At 31.8% G+C, this 20,695-nt stretch overlaps 3 protein-coding genes across 4 annotated transcripts in view; 1 reads left to right on the top strand and 2 right to left on the bottom strand.

Moving 5' to 3' along the window:
• Positions 1 to 8,501, bottom strand: part of LOC111700239 (retinol dehydrogenase 11) — a 13,471-nt gene extending 4,970 nt beyond the window's left edge. Inside the window, exons 1-5 of the mRNA XM_023471107.1 lie at positions 8,410 to 8,501; positions 7,453 to 7,495; positions 6,765 to 6,826; positions 6,081 to 6,134; positions 313 to 387 (exon numbers count right to left, since the gene is read on the bottom strand). Coding sequence (XP_023326875.1) covers positions 313 to 387; positions 6,081 to 6,134; positions 6,765 to 6,826; positions 7,453 to 7,495; positions 8,410 to 8,429 — 254 coding nt within the window. The 5' untranslated portion in view covers positions 8,430 to 8,501. The remainder of the gene's footprint in view (positions 1 to 312; positions 388 to 6,080; positions 6,135 to 6,764; positions 6,827 to 7,452; positions 7,496 to 8,409) is intronic.
• Positions 6,656 to 20,695, top strand: part of LOC111700238 (uncharacterized) — a 23,692-nt gene continuing 9,652 nt past the window's right edge. For both annotated transcript variants that reach the window (XM_023471106.1, XM_023471105.1), the window contains exons 1-2: positions 6,656 to 6,660; positions 18,051 to 18,055. The gene's annotated coding sequence lies outside the window, so the exon portion shown is untranslated. The remainder of the gene's footprint in view (positions 6,661 to 18,050; positions 18,056 to 20,695) is intronic.
• Positions 8,620 to 14,496, bottom strand: LOC111700248 (retinol dehydrogenase 11). The gene is made up of 6 exons (XM_023471122.1): positions 14,398 to 14,496; positions 13,946 to 14,080; positions 10,429 to 10,534; positions 9,641 to 9,684; positions 9,229 to 9,312; positions 8,620 to 8,679 (listed from the first exon to the last, which is right to left on the bottom strand). Exons 2-6 carry the CDS (start codon positions 14,072 to 14,074, stop codon positions 8,620 to 8,622), a joined length of 423 nt encoding a protein of 140 aa, XP_023326890.1. The 5' UTR covers positions 14,075 to 14,080; positions 14,398 to 14,496.

The following is a 20,695-nucleotide window of genomic DNA, read 5'->3' as shown; positions in this document are numbered from 1 at the left end:
AGCTAAATTTTATCAAAATCTGACAAGTGAAAGTGGGTCAAAACAAAGATTTAGTTTGCTACAGGCAAAAGCAGTCATTCAGGCAGTGTGCCTGAGGACTCAGGCAGTTAGTATTAAAGCCCGGTTTTAGGCCTAAAGGGAGGGCTTTGGGTATGTAGGAAAAGTCAGAAAATTTCAACAGCCTCAGACCAATACTTTTTGAGTTATGTAAAAAAAAAAACCAGCAGGAATAGGGTTAAAGTCTCATCCTTTATGCTGGGTAACGCTGAAGTTCAAAGAAAGGCCGGGGGAAGAAACCGCACTGAATATTACCCAAGAATGGTTTGTAGGATTGGAGGTAGTTTCTTATACCATGGAGGAGACTCCATATTCTGGAATATTTCAGTCCTAAACATAAAGTTTCATCAGTATTAAAGGGATTGTAGGCGTACTTTCAATTGACCCTTCATTTTAGGGCAGGCCTATTCGATTCACAACGGCACCCTCTAAACTGTTTAGCAACAATAAGGAAGATATGTGTAGTTTTTCTTTCTTGTAAAGTGTTAAACTTTGACAATTGTCTTCCATACAAGAAAACGATCAATTTTTAGCTAGATCAAAAGGATATCATCTCATTCATCCTTCATTATACAAATTAAAAATTAAAAGGGTTCTGTTGTGAAACATTAGAAGGGTTCCGTTGTGAAACATTAAAAGGGTTCCGTTGTGAAATATTAAAAGGGTTCCGTTGTGAAATATTAAAAGGGTTCCGTTGTGAAATATGAAAAGGGTTCTGTTGTGAAATATTAAAAAGGGTTCTGTTGTGAAATATTAAAAGGGTTCCGTTATGAAATACTAAAAGGGTTCTGTTGTGAAATATTAAAAGGGTTCCGTTGTGAAATATTAAAACGGTTGCGTTGTGAAATATTAAAAGGGTTCCGTTATGAAATATTAAAAGAGTTCTGTTGTGAAATATTAAAAGGGTTCTGTTGTGAAATATTAAAAGGGTTCCGTTATGAAATATTAAAAGAGTTCTTTTATGAAATATTAAAAGGGTTCTGTTGTGAAATATTAAAAGGGTTCCGTAGTAAAATATTAAAAGGGCTCCGTTGTGAAATATAAAAGGGTTCCGTTGTGAAATATTAAAAGGGTTCTGTTGTGAAATATAAAAATCATGCATCTGAATTTTGAATAAAATTAATCTTAACTGTTTCTGCCTGTTTAGCAAAAATCCATGATTAGCTTTCTAAAAATGGCACAAACCAGTTATATCAAGTTAAAAATACAAAAAAACGAATATCTAAAAGAATCGGAATCGTTCTTTCACTTTCATTTTGCTTAACTTGAAAGTGAAAATTAAACATAATCTTGGCTGTTTTATTGCTCGCATACTCTACAAATAATGTCGTTTAGTTTTCTGAAAATGACACGAACCAGTTTTATCCAGAGTTTAAAAATCCAAAGCTTGGAAATATCAACAAAAAATCGGTATCCTTCTTGCATCCCATTTTACTGTCAAGTGTGGAGATAAACGCATTGGGTCTTTTTTATTTCGTTCGTTAATCGTTCTAAAAGGACCGATTTCGTTTTTTTTTCAATCGTTCCAAAAGAATTTATTTCCTTCCTAAATTATCATTCGTTTTCCAGCTATTTCGTTCGTTTTCTTGCTGAACTATAGTTCGGTGAAATAGTTTGTTCAGTTAAATCGTTTGTTCAGTAAAATTGATCTTTTAATAAAAAAACTATCGTTTTTTTTTATCTTTTTCCAAAAAAATCGTTCGTTCGGTAAAAAACTATCGTGTTTTTCAATATCTTTTGGAAAATTCGTTAATTAAGTAAAAAATTTGTTTCGACGATTTTAAATCGTTTATTGTTTTAAAACTATCATTTTTTTGGAAAAAACACCATCGTTCAAGAAATACTTTGTTTGTTCTCAAAAATGCTGTCCCTTCTTTACTAAAGTGTGATTTTAACATAATATCAAAACTTATTATAATTATTATTATTAAAAGACAACCCGTCATTCAATGAAGCAGGGGTCGGCGATCCTCTCCGACTTATAAATATGTTCAACAATTTTTTCTATGTGTTAAAGCTAGGAATGTTAGTCTCTGTAAGATTGTGAGCTGAACAAAAGGAAAAGTTACTCGAAGCGGGATGTACTTAAGCAAAGGATTGGTAACTCGAAGAATGACAAATCCAAAGGCAATTAGGTTAGGGAAACACTCTCTTCTACCAGACACACATAGATGAGAACTTCTTGAAAATGTTTATTCAGTAACGAAGTTTCCTACAAAATACAAATTGTTATTGGCGTACATGCATGTAAATAATAATTGTTAATAAATGGGTATTGTTGTGAATCGAACAATTGGTTTAGAAACATGTACCATTGAGAATTGAACAAAGACTTAAAAGGTATAGGAATTCTAGGTTTTGTAGGTTTAGCAGGTTTAGGAAACTCTAGGTTTAGCAGGTTTAGCATTCATATTTTATTACTGTTGCGTATCGATAAATAAAGGGTTTAGAAAGGCACTGTTGTATACCAATAATAATTGTTAATAAATGTAACTATTTTATTACAACTAATTAAATGTTTATTGAAACTGATAAATAGGAATTTTAAAGGAAAGGTTCTGTTGTGAATCGACCAAGAAATATTTTAAGGTACCGATGGGAATTAATAAATGAAATATTTTAAATGGGTACTATTGTGAATCAAACATGGACTTACGATCTAGAAAACTGTGGTACGGCGAAAAGTTGTTTGTACTGAAGTCTAAAGCAATTTAATTCTTCTGAAATGAATATTTATTTGGTTAAAATAAGTTCACTGTTTATATGTAAATGATTCACTGAAAATTGTGTTTAAATAGGTTCTTTTTTAATGCACTTTAAGTTTTACTAGATCCATGAGGTTATTTATGTAAAATCCTTGGCAAGGTTTGGTTTGGCGGATGGCCGGAGTACGGAGTATTCAACGGAGGTACACTTTGTCGGAGACGACCTTTGAAACAGGGTTACATTAGGGATATGGTTCACAGTGGCCCCAGGAGGGGTTCGAGGATATAAAGGCTTATAGACGAGAAAAATGAGAACCATATCCCCTAAATAATTACATAGTAGGTTTGATTGATTGATTGTTACATTACAAGTTACACATTTTGCACTACGTGTAAGAATATTATTATTGTTGCCGAACTATCAGAATTGGTACTAACATGTGAAATCATAGGAAATAAATGCAAGTTAAGGGTTAGCTCAGAGAATTGACTGTTAAATTAACATAAACGACATGGTATTTGAAGATTGATTGATTGATTGATTGGCAAATTAAAAGTCTTGTCATGTAAATAGGGTTTTCCTCTGAGGGAAATAAATGGGAAAAAAAAGGAAGGAATTGAATGTTAAATAAATAGCTCGAATATTAAAGTTAATGTTTAATGAACTGGTTGATTTCCTGGGTTGAGTGGTTTCATGGTTGAATCCCGGCGGGGATCTGTGGTTCCGGCGGGTATTGGTAAATTTCCATTTGTTTTTGAAATTGTTGCAAAGAGATTGGTTAAAGCTGTTAAATAATGAAATAGGAAATAAAGTTAATTATGTTGATAAACAATAAGTTCAATGGATTTTTTTTTCCTAAAAAAAATAAGATAAAATGTAATGTACCCGCCGGAATTATACTTCTACTGATCCGGGTTTGCAGGATCTGTGTGGAACTCATCTTGGGCTGAGGTATGATGAGTGGAGCTGTCCGGAGCAAGGTTATCAGCTACAGGATCTGCTGCTAGCCCGTTGATCGTTTCCTGAGGGGGCTGTTGTTCCACGCCGAGGAATGGGAGCAACTGGTTCATAGGAGGATCAGAGTTGAGTGGAGGAACAGTGTTTGTGGACGGATCAGGCACAAATGGAGGATTTGGTTTGAGCGGGAAGGCTGGAGTGGCAGCAGGATCAGATCCTGTTGGAGGTCCTGGATCGGTAGGAGGGTCAGGGTTGGAAAGAGGGGTTGGGTGGGTTGGCAGGTCAGGTTCGGTTGTAGGCTCCAGATTGTTTGGAGGATCTGGTTTGAGCGGAGAGGCTTGATTGATAGAAGGATTAAGGTTGAAGNATTAAATGTTTATTGAAACTGATAAATAGGAATTTTAAAGGAAAGGTTCTGTTGTGAATCGACCAAGAAATATTTTAAGGTACCGATGGGAATTAATAAATGAAATATTTTAAATGGGTACTATTGTGAATCAAACATGGACTTACGATCTAGAAAACTGTGGTACGGCGAAAAGTTGTTTGTACTGAAGTCTAAAGCAATTTAATTCTTCTGAAATGAATATTTATTTGGTTAAAATAAGTTCACTGTTTATATGTAAATGATTCACTGAAAATTGTGTTTAAATAGGTTCTTTTTAATGCACTTTAAGTTTTACTAGATCCATGAGGTTATTTATGTAAAATCCTTGGCAAGGTTTGGTTTGGCGGATGGCCGGAGTACGGAGTATTCAACGGAGGTACACTTTGTCGGAGACGACTTTTGAAACAGGGTTACATTAGGGATATGGTTCACAAAGATATAGTATTCCTGGGTGAATAGGATTACTTGAAGCCTAACACCATGCAATCAGAAATATATAGACTATTCTTCATTATTTATTTATTGTTTACATCTTACACAGGGTTTACTCAACATATATTCTTTATTTATTTATTGTTTACATCTTACACAGGGTTTACTTAATATATATATTTTTATTTATTTATTGTTTACATCTTACACAGGTTTACTCAACATATATACTTTTATTTATTTATTGTTTACATCTTACGTAGGGTTTAATCAATACATATACTTTTATTTATTTATTGTTTACATCTTATACAGGGTTTACTTAACATATATACTTTAATTTATTTATTGTTTACATCTTACACAGGGTTAACTCAACATATATACTTTTATTTATTTATCGTTTACATCTTACATAGGGTTTACTCAACAAATATACTTTTATTTATTTATTGTTTACATCTTACACAGGGTTTACTTAACATATATACTTTTATTTATTTATTGTTTACATCTTACATATGGTTTACTCAACAAATATACTTTAATTTATTTATTGTTTACATCTTACACAGGGTTTGCTCAATATATATATTTTTATTCATTTATTGTTTACATCTTACACAGGGTTTACTTAACATATATACTTTAATTTATTTATTGTTTACATCTTACACAGGGTTTACTCAATATATTTACTTTTATTTATTCATTGTTTACATCTTACACAGGGTAACATGTATACTTTTTTATTTATTGTTTACATCTTACACAGGGTTTACTTAACATATATACTTTAATTTATTTATTGTTAACATCTTACACAGGGTTTACTCTATATATTTTACTTTTATTTATTTATGGTTTACATCTTACACAGGGTTTACTCAACATATTTACTTTTCCACACAGAGCTACCCACAAAGAATGAGACTAGAATTTTTTTTACATTTTATGTTTTCGTTATTTAATAATTTTTAAAAACTAATTCTGAAACCGTATCCACCCCCAAAGTAGGAGTTTTGAACGTCGAATTTGCGCTCAAACTCAGGATTTACAGATCTTTAAAAAGTTTGATATGTCTCAAATGAATCCGAAAGAAGTTTTCCACAACACTGCATACTCAGTTCAACTACCTTACATAGCCGGTCACTCCCTTTAAATGAGCTCTAAACTTGTTTCTTTCTTTTTCAAATCTTCTAATATACTATTTAAAAACCATTTTAGACAGAACCCATAATTCAACTTTCAAATGATAAATATTGCAATTGACTTTTAAGGCGTTTAACCCTATCCCTGCTGGGGTACTTGAAAACCAGGATACGCTGGGGGGGGGCCAATTTGCCCCCCCCTCTAAATCCCATGTTTTATGTCCAAATATGACAAATGATACATCATTAGAAAGCTCTTGTGCTCTACTTTTAGAATCTGCAAAAATTTTTGCAAATTTGCGAAAATTGAATTTTTAACTTAATGGTCAACATAATTTTTTAATAAAAAAATTTCTACTTTAAAAAAGAAATTACACAACCGTTTATACCTGACAACGCCAGGGTGAAGAGAAAAGGATTGAAATCCTTCCGAACCCCATCTCCTAAATATATATATATATCCTCCTGAATATAAAATACATTAAAATTTTCCTAAGCAGTACTAATTTTAACAGATATTAATAAAACATAAGAATAATGAATATTTGTAAAACTACTGCAGCAGAGGCTGAATTTGAAGAATTTGAGCCGCGGCTCAAATATGGTTGGTTTTACTTAAAATTGTATTTAATGTTTCAAGATTTAAACCGGCGCTCAGTTGAAACCAGTTTTTGGCGGATTATAGACGCGGCTCAAATTCATTAAATTTGGACTCAGGAGAGTAAAGAAATAGCTTAAAGAGCTGTTTTCGTTGTAGGGTTAAAAAATTCAAGATTAAAATTACTTCTCTAAATTCAAGTCCATGGAGGTTGGGAACTTATTAATAACCTTCGGACGATTAACGAAGTTCTCATTGGAGGATTTCCAATCGAAATTTTGTTGCGCAAAATTGCGCAGAATTGTTCAGAATTGCGTGGATTTGAGCAGAACTTATGGTAGCACAATTGCGCGTAAATCAAATTCACTTGTGTTGGCAACCCTACTCCGAAATATTAAATATTAACCAATAATAAATCTGAAATATTATTGGGGAGATCTCAGCACTATATATTTAAATAATTAAGAAATGGTACCTTACGAGCTCTTTTGTAAACAGGGCGTTCATAAACTTGGAGACTTGATACACTAAATCAACCTAAAATAAAATTAATTAAAAAAGATAAAAATTTGAAAAAAATGATCGCCATCTTTTTTTGATATCTGAGTTGGTTCAACCTTCCACCAACTAAAATATGAAAAAAGATTACAGATTTTTAAGATGGTATGATAACAAAGATTACAAATTAAGATTGATTACTGTTAAATCGAAAGTTTGTTATACTTTAAGTGAAATCATGTGAATTATTACACTTCAACCCTTAATCCAATGGGGGGGGGGGGGCGACCAATAGTGTTCATGACTAATGTAAAGTGAATCAATCTTGGTTTTCTTTAATGAAATATCCAAATATTATTGATATAGTGTCGTGTTTAAACCTCATAAAATCCAAAGCGGGTGTCAATTCTGATTCACTGAAAGAGAGCAAACGAAAACCTTTCTACTTTATATTGGTTATCACTAGGGCTGGGCACGTTAGGACTTTTTTCTAACCGTTCGCTAATAGAACGTTGCCCACTCTTAGCTCTCAATGTACAATGCCTTCGAAGCCTTTTTATTTTAATGCCTTTTCACGATTATACGACAAAAAATCAAGTTAAGGGAGAAATGAATTGCAACAGGGAATAAAACATTTCTGCAAGAATTAAGAAAAGGAAAAATACCTCGTAATCCTGTCCTTTCTTGATCTGTGTATAGTCTATTGGACTGCAATCAAAAACCGTAAAAAGTTTTTACTAACTATTGTAATATAACTTTTATAAGAAGAAAAGTTCTTAAGATTAAATCATTAATAAATGATGCAGACAGAGATTGTCAACGTGTATTGTCAAACTCTTGATTGAAAAAGAAGAATAAAATATTCACACCAGTTCCCTTCACATTTTTAATCAAAGAGAATAGAATATATATTAGAGTGGAATTTACTAGAAAAAAGTGTAAAACGGCCATTTTGTTGTATTGTTTCCATACTGCAGGTTATACTTAACATATTTGCGCTATATAACCTTTTGGGCCCTGCAACATCATTTAATAGAAAATCTAAAACCAATATTAAAAGAAAACCAAATTATGAAATAGGCTGGTTTCCTAATTGACCAATGATCATTTCACACTTTACAAACGATGATTTTCCGTTATAACTATAAATCAAATAATGTTTTTTATTTACCTAATTCATTTTATAAAGTTTATTTAACAGCTTTAAAAAATTTGAAATTGAAATGAATAGTCTAGGGAACATACTAAATTAACGTACTCTACTGCATATAATTTAGATGATTTGTACACTTTGAACTCCCTTTCAGGCTGAAAGGGACTTACAAAATTCATACCGAGGGATTGTCTAAATTCCACTCTATTATATATTCTATTCTTTTTGTTTTTATTAGTTTTAATGATGAAAATATTTAGTTTTTTCCCTCGAAAAATTGACAAACTTTACTGGCCGCAGCCTTAATAGAAAGGCTGCAAAATCATTGCATTGCAAAACAACGAAATTGCCTTTTATCATATTTTAGATCAAATCGTTATTTCGATAGTTATGGGTATTATGTAAAAATAATGAAAAAATCAGTTATTTTTTAACAAATTTGTTAAAACTATTGCTTTTACTTTGATTCCTTGGTTGAATAGATGCCATGGAAGAAACATTTATAACTCTGGGAGCATCAGAGTTTTTCAGGGTTTCCTGAAATAAAACGTTAAAAAAGTTGTTTAAACAGGGTTTCTGGATGTTTTCACCATATTTTCATCCTAATTCTTGGAACTTTTACAGTTTGAAATCAGAACTTTAGTTTTATCATGAATCTTGGGACTTTACGCATTGATCTTCATCTTGCAGATTTGCGGATACATTTTATTCCTCTTTGATATCCCGTGATGGTCATACCCTGAAGGAATTACTTTTGTAGAGGGATCAATCATTTATGCTAAAATTAAAAGTGCACACATTGGATATCGTTATCAAGCGTTTCAGATTAACGCTATATACTCAACGCAAAAGTTCCGACCACCGCTAAAAGAGTAAATTAAATATTAAATTAGTGTAATTAAAACGAAACTTGCAAATATATGTGTAAAATATACGCAAATTTAGTTCTTTCGTTAAAGCTACATCTCAAAATTAATTTTTTTTCAAGGGTTGAAGATTTTGATGGTTAAGAATTAGTGATTATTTATCAGGAGAAAAAAAAGAAAGTTTGAGAGTAACTAAAAATCAAATTTTTAATATAATAAACTCGATTTATTTATCTATTTATCTATCTATCTATNTCAACCTAGAGATATAGAAATATCAAGATATCAACCTAGAGATATAGAAATATCAAGATATCAACCTAGAGATATAGAAATATCAAGATGTCAACCTAGAGATATAGAAATGTCAAGATATCAACCTAGAAATATATAAATATCAAGATATAAACCACGTGTCCCACCTTATCAACAGAATTCTTCAATATTTTACAGAACTCTCGTACACTCTCAAATCTGCCCAGATCTAAACTGATCATCTCCACATCCTAGTATTTAGCAATTTAACCCAAAATATTTAATAAAACTAAACAATGATGCGAAGGTATTGTTCAGAAATAGGGTTTCCCAAAAAAAACTTGATAAGTTTCAATTTCAAATGTTTCTAATTGTTTAAAATATGATTTTCCTTTTTTCAGTTCACTACCGTCCAAAACATGTATTAATTTGGAAGGGATGATACCAGTGGGTAAGTAGGTTTGTAACTTGCGAAGGATAGACCCCGCCCCCCCGGCCCCACCCACCAATCCGAAAATTCACCCATCATGACCCCCACCTTCTAAACTTTTGAAAATTTGTTTCTTAAATTGTTAATGCCTTGTTACCGGTTTCAGCTCTGATTTTCTTGACGGCTATGGATCCTAAAAATACCAATAAAGGGTAAATACATCTTCATGAAAAATCTTTTTTCAACACTACCCCTGACCCTTCTCGAGATTCACTTTTTCCTCAAAATGTTAAGTATGGGAAGTTTTACATTTCTTTTCAGAAGCGTATTCCGTTTTTAGTGGGGGGGGGGGGGCTTAACGTTTTCATATAATTTATATAAAGAGGGGTGCGAGTTTAGTCCCCATTGGGGCACGGATCCCTCCTGATAAAGAACGTTTAACTTCTTTATCGGGAGGAGGATTAACCCCATTGCCCCTTATGTTTATACCTCTATGCTTTTAGTGTTTTTTTTTTTCAGCTATTTGGTTAAAATTTATGAATTTTTGGATAAAAAGAATTAAAACTGGAAAACTTTCCTTATTTAGTAAAATTTTAATTTTTCTCCAAAGCATCAAAACCATTTACCATTTCACATGAAAAATAAACTTTTCTTTCTATTGAAATCTCGTCTAGTTTAACTGTTTTCTTTATATTGAAATCTCGTCTAGTTTAACAGTTCTGTCCTCAAACCTTGGATGTCCTAAACCTGTTAAACTTGTCACATTATATAACCAGGGGTGTATATTTACATAAACATAATAAAATATTTTAAAATTTCTTAGAGCAATACAATTTTTTTATTTAATTTTATGCAAAATATGAACGAGCCTTGGTGGACATTTTGAATTTTGACAAAACTGAAAATGTTGTGGAAAACATCGAGCCCTGTTTATTACCTCTGTCTTTACTCCGGCAGCCAAGAATAACCCTGGCCCCTCTCCGGGCTAGGTCCAGAGCAGTTTCAAATCCTATTCCTCCATTTCCTCCAGTTACAACTACAACCTGCAATTATATTCATATTTTGGCCCAAATACCAAAGAGAATGGATATAAATAGAGTGGAATTAATTTGAAAAAGTGTAGAACCACCATTTTGTTGTACTGTTTCCATACTTCAGATGTACTTAACACATTTGTGCTACACAACCTTTTGGGCCCTGAAACATCTCTTTAATATTCAAATCGAGGGTGAGGCGTTGCCCACAACGGATGAGACAATTCTAGAATATGACGAAATCATGGTTGAATTCAATCTTCTGCCTTAGATAAAGTCTTTCTATGATTTATGTAATAATTGTACAAAGAAAGAAACAAATTTACAGTTAAGTCATAAAGAAACAGAGTAAAAATAGTCTCTGAAGTCTCATCCTTTGTGGGTAACCTTGTATCTTATGAGCTCTCTGGAGTATAAATTTTTTTTCCCAAAATATGGGACAGATTTAATCTTGAACTTTGGAGATCAAACTGAATTTCGGACAAGAGCAAAGATGAATTCTTATTTTTTATAAAAATGTGTCTACAATCTCAATACATTACGAATTTAATTTGAAAAATTTTAAAATTTCAGAAATGAAAACGCGTTTGATAATTTTTTAGCTATACAGATTTAATCAAACATTTTCAAAATTATTTGATTAAAAATTAAAGGGAAAATGAATTATATAAAGTGGTTTTACGATACAACAGCCCTTTCAGCTTTACTGGATTAAAATAGAGGGAGAAATCGTTGTTTTTCGTCTCAAGAAAGAAATCAATTCTCTTAAATTCACAATTAACTTTTGTAGAAAACTGCAATTAAGAAAAAAAAGGTTTCAAGGGTACCATTGTGAAACGTAGCCTAATTTGGAACATTTTGAATTGGATCTAACTTTGTTTTGAATAGATTGAATTTATTTCAAGTAATTACTTTAATTGTCTTGTAATCAAGTTAATATTCAGAGGGATCTTAGATTTAAGAAAGAGAGTGTAAATGTAAATTCATGTGATCTTCTATTCTAACCTTTAAACTTTTGCCTTTTCAAGGATGAATGAGATATTCTTATATTTTTTAATACAAATTGATTACTTTTAAGAAAGGTTTCCCTAAAAAAAAAAACTCGCGGATTGTGTTTTAGAGATGTCCTGATATGCCAAACTCCGTACTTTACTTTATCAGCTTAATCTATCACAAACTCTATCCTCTCTACCTCTTAGGTTTATAAACTCCATAAATACCGAGTCTGTATTGAACTAGCTATATTTAGATATAAAAAGGTAAAGGTAAATCCTTTGACCTCAACTATAGGGCCAAGTACTAAAAATAACTTATATTTGAGAGTTACAAAGATACAACAAAATAGGATAATATTTTACAGAGACAATAAAGGAAACCGTTAGAAATCTAAAAAGTTTAAATCTAATAAAAGATGAAGCTAGGGAAACGACGATATACTCCAGGCTGTTCATCGGATATCTGTGTTTATGCCAAGGGCACTGTTATAAAATAACAGTGCCCTTGACATAAAAATTATTTCGACCTGGCCGACTTTGAAGTGACGACAGGTCTTGGTTTTAATTAAACTTTTTAAACTCTGGATAAAAAGAATTTAGAACAATTTCTGAACGCAAGCTTATGTATTCTAAAGGAGTATCAGGCCAAAGCCTGATCAATTTTCACATCAAAATATGAACATTTTACAATACTATATAGAAACTATAAACGTATGACATAGATTAATAACAATACAGATAGAACATTAGATATGTCTTTTCAAGATGTTGGAGTTTTTCGTTCACAATAACCCTGAGGAAAAAGCCCAAAGAAGTTACGCGCATGCTCTCTCTTTGTCTTGCAATTCAACGCAGCATGCGCAAAACTTCATTAGGCTTCTGCCTCAGGAGTCATGGGTTTTCTTGAACGAAAAATCCCCAAATCTTGAGAAGATGAAATCTAGTGTTTTATCTGTAGTGTTATTAATCTATTTATAGACTCAATTAAATGCTGTCAATTGTGAAAAAAGAAGACTATATTAAAGTAATCTTATGAGTACTTGATGCTGTAATATGAAGAAAAAAGTTTTACCAGTTGTATCAAAACCAACTTATTCAGGAAATGGTTTTGTGTAAAGTTTTAATTGTACAATTAATTGCTGTATTTCATGTTCAATGGGCCAATTAAGAAAAAAACTTATATAAAAACGTCCGTTTGTATCTATTAAACGTCTAAACGGCCGAGCTGATCGGGCCCACATTTTGTGTGGGACCTCACATGAACCCAGTGAATGTTTATTGATGGTCAAAATTACAAAAATGTGTTTCCAAAAATTCATCAAATCCGCAATTTTTTGCTATTGTTTTACATTGAACAAAATGGAGATTTTCACGGATAGATCCACTATTAAAAGTTGATGTGTAGTAAACGCCTACTCCATAACAATTTCTGGAACAAGTATCTATTCAGGTACAACTCAGATTTCTTGACTATCAATGTCAACACATGGCTACAATCCAGTGAACTATCAACGCAACTACCACTGGCTGCGTTGAATTACAAGACAAAGAGAAAGCATACACATATGTCCTTTGGGCTTCGGCCTTAGGGTTATTGTGAATAAAAAACCCCCCAAATCTTGAAAAGTTGACATCTAGTGTTCTATCTGTATTGTTATTAATCTATGCGATGTGTTTATAGTTTCTGCAACTGTAACACATTTAAAAAAAACATCGAATATTTAAAACTGAAATGAAATAAATAAATAATGTTCTGTTAAATAGTTGGGCAATTTTTACAATAAATGATTAATAAAATCCGTATTTCAGAATTTTCCCCCCTAAATTTTGACTATGACAGAAGACAAAGACATGAACAAAACATGCAAACCATAACATTCTTTACTATTCCTATTTTCTGTCAAAACTGACCTCACAACTAATCTTAGAATTGACCTTGAAATCTGACCTTAAAACCGACCTTAAAACACAACTCAAAGTTGACCTCAAAACTGGCCTCAAAACTTAACTCACATCTGACCTCAAAACTGATCTTAATATGGACCTCAAAACTGAACTTAATACTGACCTTAAATCCAACCTCAAAACGTACTTCAAAACTGACTTCAAAATTGACCTCAAAACTTAACTCAAAACTGACCTCAAAACTGACCTCAAAGCTTAACTCAAATCTGACCACAAAACCGACCTTAGAACTGACCTCAAAACTGATCTCTAACCTGCACTTAAATCTAACCTCAAAACGGAACTCAATACAAACCTTAAAACCAATCTCAAAATGGACTTAAAAACTATATGTCAAAATTGATCTCAAATCTGACTTCAAAACTAACTTCAAAGCTGACCGTAAAACTGACCTCAAAACTAAACTCAAACTGACTTAAAAACCAAACTCAAAGCTGACCCAAAACTGTGCATTTTGTACCTTTCCGTTTAATTTAGCCGTTGATTTACAGATGCCCAGAGTAATCTCCTTGTACAAGAAGAAGAACAGTCCAACAACAAAGGTTATTGTGCACAGCCAGCTGTACATAGAGTACAACCATACAATCATTTTACTCTGAAACATGAAAAATTAAAGTGTCTTTGTGTGCATGCCGCGCGTTACAATTAAGTACTGCTGCCACCATGCGGACACCCTTTCTCAAGTCATACCATCACCTTTTCCTGGTGTTAGATAATTTCCCCAAATGTAATTTCCTTGCATGTAGTTAAAATTTCCCCCAACCACTTAATCCCCCAATCAAAAATTTCCCCATGCAGTAAAAATCTTTAATAAAATAAACTGTTATTAGAAAATATTGAAATAATCTTTGATGAAACCCTCAAAAAAATATTGGAACATATAAACATGATATTAAATAAAAATTAACAAACTTTACAAAATTACAAAGGATTCAAAATATGTAGCTGAGCCATGGGACATGAGCCATTATCTAGCTGTACACTGTTGAAGGAAATCTAGTTTTTCCATGGATGTGTGGTGCCACTGCCTACACATTATGACGCTATTCAAACTGAATAGTGTATTGCAAATGTAAAAAATTGCGAATTTTTATTATCAATTTGCGCATTTGAGATATCAGACATGATGAAGTTATTCGAATAATTGTAAATTTAAATTGTAAATTCAAGAACTTTCAAATACAAAAGTATAACATTTTGAAATGTTACTATCAAAAGAAGAATATGGAAAAAGCTGTAAAAATTTTAAAATGACGAAAATTCTAATAATATTTTCATTTATTTGATTTGATATTAGACTGCTATTCGTATGCTATGTATTCATTATATATAAAAATAGTAAGGATTTGCCTTTTGTAATGTATAATGAACCATAGTTATAGCAATTAGTATCTTTTAGTGACTTCTGTGTTTCCGTATTGAAAACTAAAATTAAGATTTATATAATACTTTTTGACATATTAAGATTAGAAGATTCTTATTCTAGAATTCTAAATTATCTAAATATTTTTAAAAAAGTATTTTAAAGAAAAAAATTATGTTGCATTTTGATTTTTAAATATTGATAAATAACAATAAATTTAGGATATACTGGTTGGAGGAATATGAACCTATAGAAATTTAACCCAAGGAGAAGCATTTTTAGGTAGAAATACAATAAATTTGGAAAGTAGACAACCTACAATGAATTTGGAAATTAGACACCCCACATGTAACAAAGGCAAAAAAGTTGAGAAAAAAAAAATTCAAAATTCCACAAAAGATGAATTTTCAGATTTTAATGGTTTTTAATAACTTATTTCAGACCTTAATCAATATTCCAATTTCCATGCAAAATTTCAGAAGATTATCTTGAAAACTAAAGATGTTAGCCCCTTTTTATACTAATTTTTTCTTTGATTGTAGGAAAAATTTTATTCATTTGGTGCAATCTTTTTTCATGATTTTTAATGCGCAACATAGTTTTAATCAAAGAAACCTTAATGAAAAAAAATTTAAAATCTGGGAAAATTCCTTTTGGCACATTTCAATCTTCAGTCCAGAAAGTTAATCACAATCATGTTCTGGATCCCAAGTTCAAAGTTCAAAAATGAAGATAGGACCTCAAATTTAATTTACAAGGGAACAATACAAAAATAAAAAAGAAAAAAAGAAACAAAAAACTAATTCATCGAAAAAAATAAAGGATATTACCCAACATAATACAGGCCCAATTTAAACCTAAAATCTGGAAAACCTATATTTTTTCAAAAAAAACCTCGAAAAATGCAGGAAAAATGTTCTTGTATTATTTATTCTTTACATTTTGAAAATACATTCTCATAGTTAATCACTAATCAAAATCTCGAGAAAATATAGCTTCAATAATGAAGATGTGATTCAACCTCAAAAGTGTTGTCAATGTCATCTGAGTGAAAATGTGCCCATGTCCCCTTTTAAAAACAAATTGCACTATTAAAAAAATATATTTAGTGAATGTCTTTTGTCCTTAACTAAAAAAGTTTCACTAAAAAAGCTTTAATCAATACTGCTTTCAGTGAAAATATATATTTGATATTATTATTTTTAATAATTACACAATATGTATCGTTTCTATGAAAATGAAAATGAAAAGTCCACTTAAGAAAATTACATAAATAATTTATTAACACCATGGAAGTGTGCATGATCGAATAGTTTGCATAGTTAAGAAAGGTATCAATATTTTTTTTTTAAAAAGGGATTTTTAAGGGGGGGGCACAATGTTGCCAAGGGGAGGCACAAATGCTCTCGTACGCCCCTGTACCCCAATAACAGATGAAGATGATGGACACCATTCGAATCTGAAGATAAGGCTACATTACGCCCTACTCCTGCATGTATCTATTCTATATATATGAATATACTTTGCTTGTATGTTTGTCTGTCCGTTTGTATCCTAATAGCAATACATGTCTAAACGGCTTTAGCAAAATTCGATTTGCATTAAGTTTTGAAAATCCACGAAATTTTTTATAAAATCTACAAAAAAATTTGTTTTTGTTTCACAATGTATACAAAGAGAAAATGTTTACAGTTGAAATATGAAGATCGGGTACGAAGCGCCCTTAAAGCCTAGTAGAATCTATTATTTTAAACAATGAAACAATGAAGTGTAAAATTGTAGGATACCACGACGTATCACAAATTGTAACAGATATTAATGAAATGTCATCTTTAAAGTTTCATTAACTGAGGTAACTCTGTATGCACTACATCATTGCGTGAAAGTACATTAACTAATGCCTTTAAAGTTTCATTAACTGAGTTAACTCTGTATGCACTACATCATTGCGTGAAAGTACATTAACTAATGCCTTAAATCTAGGATTGTTATCTCTGTAGCATGTAAGTTATGTAAACACAATTTATATATATATAATGCATATATATATATTATTTATAAACAAATTTATATATATACTTGTTTGGGAACCAAGTTACTCATGCCGTGTAACCTGAGCAGAGCTATTCCCATCCCATATCCCATCCCATTTTACCGGTAACTAAATTTTCGCTGTTGATGTCGACCCACTTAACTTAGAATCTTAATATCTAAGAACATTCCCGTGGGCCTACTGACTTCCCTTATCAAAATTTGAGGCAAATTGGTTCAGGGGTTTCCTGAGTTATGATTGAACAACAAACAAACAGACAGACAAACAGAGATTACAACTTTACATAGATAATAATTATAAAGCAATTACTCATATGTATATATATATATTATATATATATTTATTTGTAAGTTCAACATTTTTTCAGTCAGAATTAATCTACTGATCGTTCTAACGATTTTCAATTTCGTGTTTGTTTATAAAAAACGATAATTTTTTCATTTCTCTCAACGATCCATTTCGTTTGTCCATTGTGAACGTTAATATTCCACAAGCTGAGAAGCTGCAGAGAGGATTGTTCAAAACTAAAAAATGAAGCCTTAGAACAGGGAAAGTCTGTTCTTTCTTCAGGGGCGTATATGTCCAATAGAGGGGGTGCTTGGGTTAGTACCCCTTAAATTTACATTTTTCCTTCTAAAACACTAAAGTTTCAAAAATCCTTTATCTCTGATTTCCATTACATAATCCTTTTATGATTAAACTCTTAACTTTACATAATAATAATAATTTCTGATTTTAACAATTTGCCTTAAAGAAAATAGTGGAAGGCAATTCACATTTTTTTTTGCAAATCCATAAATATAAAACGGAAAATCTGTTAGATTGTTACTAGAAAAAGTGGCACAAGTCGCCCTAAAAAGCCTGCTTTTTTTACATTTCTCTCAGCATAAATTTTCCAGTTTTGGTGAGCGATTTTATAAATTTGTTTCTACCTTAAAAGTTTGTTTAAAATCTTTTAAGAATATAGAAGTAAAATATGTCTTTGATCTACTTAAAAGTAAAATGAGTCTCTTTATATTTAACTAAACATAAAGCTTAAATCAGCTTAAATTGTATAATTAACTTCCCAAGCTTAAAAGGATACAAAAGGAGCTAGGAATGAGATGGATTAGAGGGGGAGGGGTGGGTAGGGAGAGGGGAGGGATGGAGACAAGAATATTTAGGGGGGCTATGGGGGCTAAACCCCCCAAGACAAGTGAGCTCTATTGATTTCAGGGGGTTTTCATTCCCCAACGGGTTCTGAGCCCGGTGCTATGGAAACGCCTCAGCATGGAAACATCTCAACGCGGAAATGCCTCAAAACCGGTTTTGAGGAATTTCCGTTTTATTTTGGGAAATCCCTCAAAACTGGAAAATGTTGAGGGATTTCCGAATTTTTTTGAGGCGTTTCCTAATATATAAAGTTGAGGTGTTTCCTCTTTTTGTTGAGGCGTTTCCTCTTTTTTTGAGGCGTTTCCGTTTTTTGAAAAAACTTTTAAAACTTTATTTTGTTAAGACGTTTCCGTTTTTTTAGAGGCGTTTCCGTTTTTTTGAAAAAACTTTTAAACTTTCTTTTGTTGAGACGTTTCCGTTTTTTAAAGGCTTTTACATTTTTTTGAGGCGTTTCCGTTTTTTTTGGGGCATTTCCGTATTTTGAAAAACTTTTAAAACTTTATTTTGTTGAGGCGTTTCCTCTTTTTTTGAGGCGTTTTCTCTTTTTTTTTGAGGCGTTTCCGCTTTTTTTTTGAGGCGTTTCTGTTTTTTGAAAAAACTTTATTTGTTGGTCACCATGTTTACGGATTTTTAGGGGAATTTATTATGAGAACAGAAATGCGTCATAGTACGAGAATAAAAAAATGTTGTACAATTTTTTATGAGAAATTAAAATGAAATTTCAATTTTTTTTAAAAGCAAAAACACCTAAATAATGTGTGGAAATATCTCAACTTCATGTGTTGTTTGAAAAGTCTTTAATGAAAAACGGAAACGCCTCTAAACTGTTCGGAAAAATGTGCGGAAATGTCTCAACTTTATGTGTAGTTTTAAAAGCCTTTATTGAAAAACAGAAACGAAATTTTCGGAAAAGTCTCCTCTATAATGAATTTAAGAAGTTATCTAAAAAGACAAACTCTTCCAAAAATTCTGGAAACCCATAAAGAAAAAAAAAAATCGACTCTACTAATTGAAGCTTTGAAATTTTTTTTTTTAAACAAAAACTCGTTTAAATAAAAAGAGTTAACACCTCAACTAAATGAAGTTTTTAAAATACGGAAAAACCTCAACTAAATGAAGTTTATAAAAATACGGAAGCGCCTCAAAAAAAGGAAACACCTCAACTAAATGAAGTTTTAATAGTTTTTTTTCAAAAAACGGAAACGCCTCAACAAAATAAAGTTTTAAAAGTTTTTTCAAACAATGGAAACGCCTCAGAAAAACGGAAACGCCTCAAAAAAAAGAGGAAACACCTCAACAAAATAAAGTTTTAAAAGTTTTTAAAAAAGACGGAAACGCCTCAAAAAAAGAGGAAACTCCTCAACAAAATAAAGTTTTAAAAGTTTTTTCAAAAAACGGAAACGCCTCAAAAAAAAAGGAAACGCCTCAAAAAAAAGAGGAAACGCCTCAACAAAATAAAGTTTTAAAAGTTTTTTAAAAAAACGGAAATGCCTCAAAAAAAAGAGGAGACGCCTCAACAAAATAAAGTTTTAAAAGTTTTTTCAAAAAACGAAAACGCCTCAAAAAAACGGAAGCGCCTCAAAAAAAAGAGGAAACGCCTCAACAAAATAAAGTTTAAAAGTCTTTAAAAAAACCTTTAAAAAAACAGAAACGCCTCAAAAAAAGAGGAAACACCTCAACTAAATCAAGATTTTAAAAATACGGAAACGCCTCAAAAATTTTGCGGAAACGCCTCAAAAATAATGGGAAATCCCTCAAAAATATTGGTAAATTCCTCAAAAATATTGTCAGGTGAAAAGCGGAAACACCTCAAAAATTTTAGGAAATGCCTCAAAATAAAGAGGAAACCCCTCAAAAACTGGCTTTTGAGGGATTTCCGTTTTCATGCAGAAATTGCGGAAACGCCTCAAAACCCAGCTGGAAAATTTCTCTCGATCGGAATTCCGATTTCTGACTTGAGGAATTCCAGCGTAGGAATGAAATCGCTCCGATTTTCCATTCCGATCTGTTCCGATCGTACATGATGCGGAGATCGATAGCGCAAACAGGTCGGATGAACCGATCGGTTTACCGATCGGTCTAACGATCGGTTTTAATAAATTTGATTATTTAAACGTACAAGTTTTATCTAACTATAGCTAGAAAATGGCTTAACGAATCGGATTAAAGTTGGTTAGATTGTTAGAGAGAGATACGAGAGCTTTCTCTCCCTCCCCCCTCTCTCCTTCAGCAGAAGTAAAACAGCTGTTCTTACTTCAGTTCACAACTTCACACAAAGATTTAAAGGTTGATCGTGGTCCGTGGGTTATATATTGTTTACCTTATTATATTATACTTATTGTGCGCGATAATTTTTATATCTGTTAAATCTACGTGTCTTCATTTTACATTTGTATTTTTTACTTGTAAGTGAAAAAGTGAAAAAGAATTGAGCTAAAACTTTTACTAAATTGAGCTGTTACGTAACTATCGTTTGAAGTGACAATACATTTAAAAAAACACTCGTAATACATTCGAATTATTGCATTCATGAGCAAGTCACTTTAATTGATGAAGCCCAATTGAAAATAATCAATTGGGGAGATAATATAAAGGATATCTCATGGTATATTCCTAGTATACGATTTTTGGACCCCCCCCCC

The sequence above is a fragment of the Eurytemora carolleeae genome, unplaced genomic scaffold, assembly GCF_000591075.1.
Source record: "Eurytemora carolleeae unplaced genomic scaffold, Eaff_2.0 scaffold86, whole genome shotgun sequence".
In the NCBI taxonomy this organism is placed as follows: domain Eukaryota; kingdom Metazoa; phylum Arthropoda; class Copepoda; order Calanoida; family Temoridae; genus Eurytemora; species Eurytemora carolleeae.
The sequence above is the reverse complement of the archived record's forward strand: the minus strand, read 5'-3'. Positions and strand labels throughout refer to the sequence as shown.